General features: G+C 40.8%; 1 protein-coding gene across 5 annotated transcripts in view; it reads right to left on the bottom strand.

Moving 5' to 3' along the window:
- The window catches only part of CREM (cAMP responsive element modulator), a 31,344-nt gene extending 23,662 nt beyond the window's left edge, over positions 1 to 7,682 (bottom strand). For 4 of the 5 annotated variants that reach the window (XM_009325535.1, XM_009325536.1, XM_009325537.1 and 1 more), the window contains exons 1-2: positions 7,612 to 7,682; positions 6,808 to 6,931 (exon numbers count right to left, since the gene is read on the bottom strand). In XM_009325535.1, coding sequence (XP_009323810.1) covers positions 6,808 to 6,931; positions 7,612 to 7,652 — 165 coding nt within the window. In that variant the 5' untranslated portion in view covers positions 7,653 to 7,682. Of the gene's footprint in view, positions 1 to 6,807; positions 6,932 to 7,611 lie in introns of those variants that run through there. The other variant, XM_009325539.1, reaches the window with a different exon arrangement.
- Between the last annotated feature and the right edge of the window lie 448 nt (positions 7,683 to 8,130).

Here is an 8,130-nt window from a genome sequence, read left to right as displayed (position 1 = left end):
GGAACAATTGAGGGCATTTCTAATGCCGAAACAGAAATAATCATTCCTTAAATGGCATTAAATGGCAACATGTAAATAGGACATACAAACCTTCTTCCCAATCTAGAAAACAAATATTATCAGAAATTTATCAGAAATCGGTATTTCAGATTGAGATCTAGAAAGTCTCGAAGATCTGAAGGGTATGATCTATTTTGTGTCAAAGCTGACATCATCCTAAACCCAAGCTTCAAGGAAAGAGCATGGAGCAGTCTAAATGTTTACAAAGCACGCTAACTTTTCAAAACATTACAAAGGCAATTTCACCAAACCTTTTGATTTACTGCTATCTTCGTGAGAGCTGCAATCTGATACAATACTCTGTATCAGAAAGAACTTTCTGAGTACAACACACACAAAACAGTACAAGGTGAATGGTTTATGAGTTTCTTCTTAGTACACAATGGGTCAGGCACATATAATCAGGAAGTAATCCAGTACTCAAGATTAAGAAACACTACATTCATTTAAAAGCTCCTTATTCAGTGTAACTACACAAGAAAAAAAAAAGAAAACCACACTCAGCTAATACTCTTTTAGACTAAAGTTTACAATATCACAGGAAGAATTGTTTTGTTCCCATTAATTCAGATAAGAGATTAAATGGGGGGTAGGGCTGAGGGAAGAGGAGGAGGCAGTAGTATTTTAAAACTGGATCAAACCAAAAGTGATGTGTTTGTTCATTTATATTTAAACAGCCCAATTTGATTTGATCACTGTTTGCTGAGTTTCCACAAATATCCAAAGTGTGTAACCTACAAACTTTACTTTAAAACGTCTATGATTCTTTTGTATTAGGTTTGTTTTCTCGTTAACTAGGACTGGAAAAAAAAAATCTTTCCAACTTCATATTCTGCATCTTTTTTGTAAATATTAGACATTATTAAATTATATAATTATTAATTATAATTATATAATTTAATATTATATATTATTAAATTATATAAATTATTAAAACAATTTCCCTTTGCAATGTTTTCAAATTGAATGTTCCCGTGTTAACCGAAATACTAGAACCTATTGACACTATGATGCATAAACGCTGACTGAAACAGACTTGGCAAAAAAATTACTTTCTGACATCAGTGATGAGCAATGCTACCTTTAACATTATTACTTCAAGGGCTGTCTGGCACAATGACTGAAAACAATCCACAGAAGCAACTCAGGAACAGAGAGGGTGAGGGGAAGCTTAACACAGTAAGCACCTGGTTAAACAGCGTAAGGGTTATGTCCCTGGCAATGGCAAAGAGACTTCAGATGCTGTAATGGCGTTTTGGGTTCTATCCTCTTAGGTATGCAGCAGTCAAGTCTAGCTTCAACAAATATCAACCATGCATTCAATCACAGCAGTATGGTCCCATAATTCATACATTTGGAAATATAAGTGCACCCTCTTCCAAGAGGGGAGAGAAAAGTAGCCAGCAAAAAAGATCACGAACTATCTTCATACTGAGGTGCATGCATTCTTTCAGAGAAAGAGGTTACTCATCAGTTATCTGACTTCAAGATGCATTGTCCATCTGAACAGTTATACTGTGGATGTACGTACTCTCATCACCCAAGGTCAGACAGCTTTTTTGGGAAAAGGTTACATTCACATTCAACCCCTCATACCTTAAACATTGCCGATATGAAGTACGCAGTGCACAGCTCCATCTGATTTCTGTCCTTGCTGTAGAATCTAAACACCACAAGGACTCCAGAAGTAAAGTGAAAAGTACTTCTGGAAAACGAAAAGACAAGGCCAACCCACCTAATGAAAGGGCAAAGGACTCACCACACTCAGGCACCGAGTAGCCTCTATGAGGAAAAGCTGAAGACAAGGAAGTTTTGGTCAATTCCAAAGCTAATGCCAAAAAAGCAGCACATAGTTTTAAGGAAGACAAGGTTAGGCTGATTTCAGGCATTTGGTGACAGCATACCCTTGAAGAAGCACAAAATGGTGACAAAGCTGGTTTATAATGCTCTAACATCAACTTTGCTAAATGTCCTGGACTTGCATTTGGCAGGCTAGTTTTAGAGCCGTATTTACAACGGCCTGGCAAACTTCCACAGGGCTCAATCTGTTGGGAGCAAGATTTAACACAAAAGTTTGATGCCAAGAGCCCACAAGGAGAATACCCCTTAAGTGCTAAACCTGAGCAGTCCCAGCTTGCAATAGCTATAAACTCTAGGCTCTGGAAAACTCCCTGTGCTCTCTCTGGCAGCAGTTCTCACACTGTAAATCCTGACCCATGTCTAGTTCAGGGCCAGCACTGAGAGGTCAACAGATGGTATCTCAGACCAAGCCAGCAGACAGCTCTATTGATAGACAGAACATGACAAAGTTACAAAAAGTGATTCAAAGAAGAATCCATCAAGGATGTAGGTTTAAAGAAAAAACCCACAACTGAAAGTATTTTTGTCAAATCTGAAAAAGGTCTAAGTACATTGCTCTTACATTTTTAGAGTTATATTTACCGTAGCTGAGCACAGGGCAACACAGAATGCAATACGGCCTCTAGAAATCCTGCAAAAAGAACATCTAATTTCTCCTTGAATACCAATGCAGATGTAACTGTTCCAAGATACAAGTTTGACTATCATCAACATTACCAGAATATTTCAATCCAAATTAAGTTCCTTTTAAGAACAGCCCTATATTGTATTAATATAACATCTGTGCATGTGAGACAGAACCCATGAAGCCCATCTCAAAACAGGTTGAGAAAGTTTCCACCTTGCACCTTTGTTCTTCCCTGAAGAAAAGGTGCCAAGCTTCTGTACAGGTGCTCTGTACGCTTCCAACAGCTTCCAAAGACAACCACCAAAATTTTTATAAATTAATATTTTCTGACCTAATTCTTTTGGTGGCTGGATCACCAGAACAATACCGTGTCAATTCATTAACTGGCTGAAAGTGAGGGATGCAAGAAATTCAACTATAAATGCAATCTTATTCTACATTAATTAATTTTATTTTAAAAATAATCCAAGAAATTCAACTATAAATGCAATCTTATTCTACATTAATTAATTTTATTTTAAAAATAATCCTTTAAAGACAGAAATTGTCAATTTTGCCTCAATGGATGAAAGATGCATCTCATTTTTGCTAGTTTCTAAGTTACTAATTTTTGCTTTTGCAGAAAAAGTAATTTTACTTTCATCACTAAAAAATTGTAGGAGTATATAGCAATATCCACTACACAAGCTGGGGCAGGGAAGGACGCTATCTTTTCTCTACTAATAATGTATAATAGGCCCTGTCCTGGTTTCAGCAGGGATAGAGTTAATTTCCTTCCTAGTATCTGGTACAGTGCTGTGTTTTGGATTTAGGATGAGAACAAAATTGATAACCCACCGATGTTTTAGTTGTTGCTAGGTATAGCTTTTACTTACCCTCTTGCCTAAATTTTGTTTACTGCTGTTATATACTTTTTTCAAAGAATCCTCTTAAGGAATGAATGATCTCAAACTATTTTTTCTTTTTTTTTCTTTTTTTTCTTTTTTTTTCTTTATTGATGTTTAGTTCTAAAACTTCTTTAACAAAAAAATTAAGTGCCAGACAACTTAACATATTTTCTTCAGATTCCATATTTCTTGAAGAGCTTTCACTTTTTTTTAACCTTGTCCTGGTTTAACCTCAGCCAGCAACTGAGCATCACACAGCCACTCGCTCACACTCCCCCCCCCCCCCCCGCGGGGGGGGGGGGGGTGAGCAAGCGGCTGCGTGGTGCTCAGTTGCCGACTGATGTTAAACCACAACAGGCCCTCCTTAGCACTGGAGGTTATCCATAGTGCTCCTGCCCAGACATTCTTAATGTCTCCTCTCCCTCCTGTCACGGAAGACATTAAGAATGCTTCAGCACAAAACAATGTCTGCCCTCTAGAGATTATCATCTTATTGAATACCTTGTCCGCCTTTTTGAAACTAAATGGCAGGTATTTCTTTAAAAAGCCTGAACTCCAGAGGAGAGAAAAACAAACCCACAAAACCCCCCACCTCCTATGCAGTTGTATCCCTCAGCATTTTGCTAGTCGTTCCCCAGCCAAAGTCATAATTAAACAAAAAACCATGAAATTCCATCTGAACATAAAAAACCCACCTTTTTTACTGTGAGGGCAGTCAAATACTGGCACAGGTGCCCAGAGAGGTTGTGGAGACTCCATCCTTGAAGATATTCACAACCCAACTGGACACACAACACACTGGGCAACCTGCTCTGGCTGACCCTGCTTGCGCAGGGGGGTTGGACTACATGATCTCAAGAGGTCCCCAACAGCCTCAACCATCCTGCAGTTCTTTGATAATACACAGAAAACTACAAATTTTGTATTAAAAGATAGTGTATTAAAACGCTTTACTTCTGACTGAACAAAACCCAGGTTGAACAAACATTTGCCTGAAAAAAAACAAACAAAAACCCCACAGAGATGTCTGTAAAGGAGCCCTCAGTTTCAGTGACCAGGCATTTTACCTCTCGGTAAGAACCGAGTCATTCTTTGCTCTTATTTCCGCACTTTTGCAAGAGAATTAGTAGGAGAGATGACTGGAAGTTGGCGCAAGGTACATTTCAGTCACTTAAGTGGTTGTCTTCTCTTAACTGCACTCCTCCAGAGGCCAAAGAGGGAGAAGGAGCTATCTGTGCCCTTCTGTAACAGCCAAAATACAGACACCAGACCAGCAGCATAGCCACGAATTCCTCAGAAACACCCCGAGCTTCCCATCCCACACCAGCAAAAGCAGACAGATGTCCCACACGAGGTCCCTGCCTCACGCAGGGGTTAACCTCTCAACGTCCACCTCTAACCCTCACCATGACAAAGCGTCTCACCTTCAGAGCCTGCCAGGTAGGAACATAAGGTAAGAAAGTCCTCCTCATCTTAAGCCAAAGAAATGTCACAACAAAGCCCTTCAGCAATAAACTTTCCGTCAGGACCTGTTTTACCAAAAGAAATGCTGTGGCAGTTCAGCCTCAAGGGGCTAAGGGGGTGGGCGCAGACTCCCAGCTGCCCCAGGCAGGGAGGGCAGCGGTGCGGCCTGCAGGCCCCGGGGAGCAGCAGTGAGGGGAGCAGCCAGCCCGGAGGCCGGTGACACTCCTAGGCAGTAGAGGTGACAGGCCTGTCTCTATTTTTCACAGAGTGGCACAACTGCATCAACCCCACTTTTCCACATGGCCCAGGAGAGGGATATCGACTCCAGCTACGAGCGCTGAGCTGCTCTGACAGGTCCAGGCCGGCTCTCTAGGCCACCTGACCAAAGAGAGGGACTCCCAGATGCAAACTCCTGACTATTACCCTGAGCCTCCAAGCTGCAGTGCATGTGTTTCACTTTAGTGCTAATTGTCTGAGATCCATCAGTTCTTCAGAGTTATTTGTTTTAACTGAAAGACCTGATGTCCATGCCCAGTATGGCTGAACCTTCACACACAGTACTCAAGCATTAAATGCAGGTAAACATAAAAAGTGTTTTCTCTGGGCACCCGGCGGAAGCCCTCCTACAGCATCAGCGACAGCTTTGTTTCTAGATCAACATTAAAAATTCCAAGTGACAGAATTCACAGGTATTTTCTTCAGAGACTATTGCACAAGCCAATAGATTTTACACATAAATCATCCTATGAAGTTAAAACACAAAATTTGAAGAAAGAAGAAATGAGGGGATGACATCAACAGAGCAAACCAAATAAAATTCTTGGTTTCATGTTCCATTCTTAAAGAAAAAAACCAAACAGTATTCCCAATGCTGCCAGTATCAAAACAACAAATGCTATAGGTAACAAAAACAACAAATAAGCATTCATAAATATTTTGCAGCCTACTTTGTGTCTGAAGACCCGACAAAAAGCAGCTACATTCAGTTTTGAAAATAGACCTATAATGTAAATCAAGTATCTAACATTCCAAGTACGTGGCATCAAATAACTGAGCATCCCTCCCCTAGATCAGACAGGAATCTTACAGAGTAACTTCTAACTTCTGACGATGAAGACATTCTGTAAGACATTTTTTAAAAATCAGTTCCTTTATTTCACACAGGGTTTTTGAAGATCCTTCTAAGTGGTCTATACAGCTTCCTGAAGCTATAAATCTTAATACTGGCAAGAACACTATTTCTCTCACACGCTGAATGTTTCAGGGCATATTTTTAATGCTTGAGATTTATTATTGTGTCATCTTTTATCCATTAACTACCGAAGAAGAATCCAGGTACGACTACCATACAGAACACGTAAAGCATATTTTTAGAACTCCAGACACTGTCATTGGATGCACAGGGATGAAACAAAACAAGCACACATTAAAACTGTACTTGCAAGAAGATGAAACACGTTCTGTACAAAAACCAGAACTAGGAAAGAACCACGGCTATTTTTATTCATTTTTCATTTTTGTTATACAACACATCTTCAAGATACACACACATTTTAGCTATGTTTGATCTTGCAGCCACCTCAACTCTTTAAGACCCTATTCCCATCTCCATAACAAACATAACAATCTTGGAAACATGGAAAAAAAAACCCCAAACAAAAAGTGCCTACTGATCATTCTGAAAAGCCCGGTCTCCTAAAAGTGTTACCTTTTAACAGACCTGATGTTATACTAGCCCTTTGTTAAATATAGCAGGCATAGTTTTCAGCACACCTTTGCTATATTCTTCCTATTTAATAAGACGACTTCTAGAACATAAGAACTCCATACAAATCAGAAATTTAAAAATCATAGCAGTTCTGAGTATCACTTTATTGATTCTCCTCTTCTTTCCACCTTTCAACTTACCTCAGATACTGGGGAAATCTGACTTCGGCCTGGCTGATTCTGAAGGTGACCAACATCTCTCTCTGGCACAGAATCCACTGCATTGTCCTCCTGTTGAGATTCAACCATTTCCATGGTCATCTGTCTAAAAGTAAGTACATACACATCTGAATAATGCAGCACAGGGAGGTATATCAGGCACCTAGGGAAAAAACAGCAATTCCAGACTGTTTTATATTTAGAGCAGACAACTAACAACTAACAGAAAATAAGCAGATTTCTCTCAAAACTATCAGATTAACTGAAGTCCTTTCTTCCTGTTCCCCCGTATTAAAATATTCATTCATACAGCCAGGAGCTCTACAACAAGTACTTTGGAAAGCTGCAAGGAGGGGCAGTTCTGGAAATGGTTCTCACACACACGAGTGCACGAGAAGACAAGCACAGAGCCCTGGGGTCCCGTGCAGCGTCAACAGCGGGGCTGGGAGCGCAGCGCTCCGGAGCGGCCCACCAGCACTGCCCGCAGCAGGTCCCTCGTGCCTCACGTCTCCCACTGGGCAAGGCTCAAGTTGATCAGCAGCCACGTGCTGCTACAGCCCTCTTGAACCTTCTGAGATACCGACCCCTGGCTGGGATCTACACTTGAATCGTCTGTAAACTACTCATGGCTTAAGACCCACAACGATTCTTCTCGCTTTGCAGGTTTAAAAGTACGGTAAGTTTCATAGAAGACTAAGCAACTCCCTGACCCTCAATTTTAAACTGTGAGTTTAAACTCCATAGAGAAAGCTTCCAAATATATCTGCTATATAAAAATGCAATTACCTGACAGTTGCTTTTCCATATTTCTTGGCACACTTAGTCATAACGGAAGGTGTGTGTTTTGAAACAAGAGCTTGGTTCTCTTCGGCTCCCTTCCTCTCCTACCAAACCCTGCACTGAAGGTGCAACATTGAACAGGTGATGTCACAAACATTGCCACAGCAACAGGTCACTTTACAAACAGAACAGAGACAGGATAGGGTCAGGCAGAGGCAGGCAGGATGCCCTGCAGGTGCGCTCCCACCTACACCTTACTTACACAAGGAATCGAGGCCGCAAAAGGAAGACGTGATATAGTTGTGGGATTTAAGAGGCAGCAAATCTCACTTCCTCGGGTTCAGTTACTGTAACTAGGGGACAGCAAGCCTGTCTGAACTCAGAGTTCAACTATTTCAACTGGCCGATAGTTACTGCAGTTTCTTCTCAGGTCTTACACTGAGAGATGGAAGAGATGGGGAAGGAAGTCTGCTACGCACCTGACTCCAAGGCTCCTGAATTTAGTCCCACATGTTAAAAGTTAAA

The sequence above is a fragment of the Pygoscelis adeliae genome, unplaced genomic scaffold (genome assembly GCF_000699105.1).
Source record: "Pygoscelis adeliae isolate BGI_AS28 unplaced genomic scaffold, ASM69910v1 Scaffold175, whole genome shotgun sequence".
Lineage (NCBI taxonomy): Eukaryota > Metazoa > Chordata > Aves > Sphenisciformes > Spheniscidae > Pygoscelis > Pygoscelis adeliae.
The sequence above is the reverse complement of the archived record's forward strand: the minus strand, read 5'-3'. Positions and strand labels throughout refer to the sequence as shown.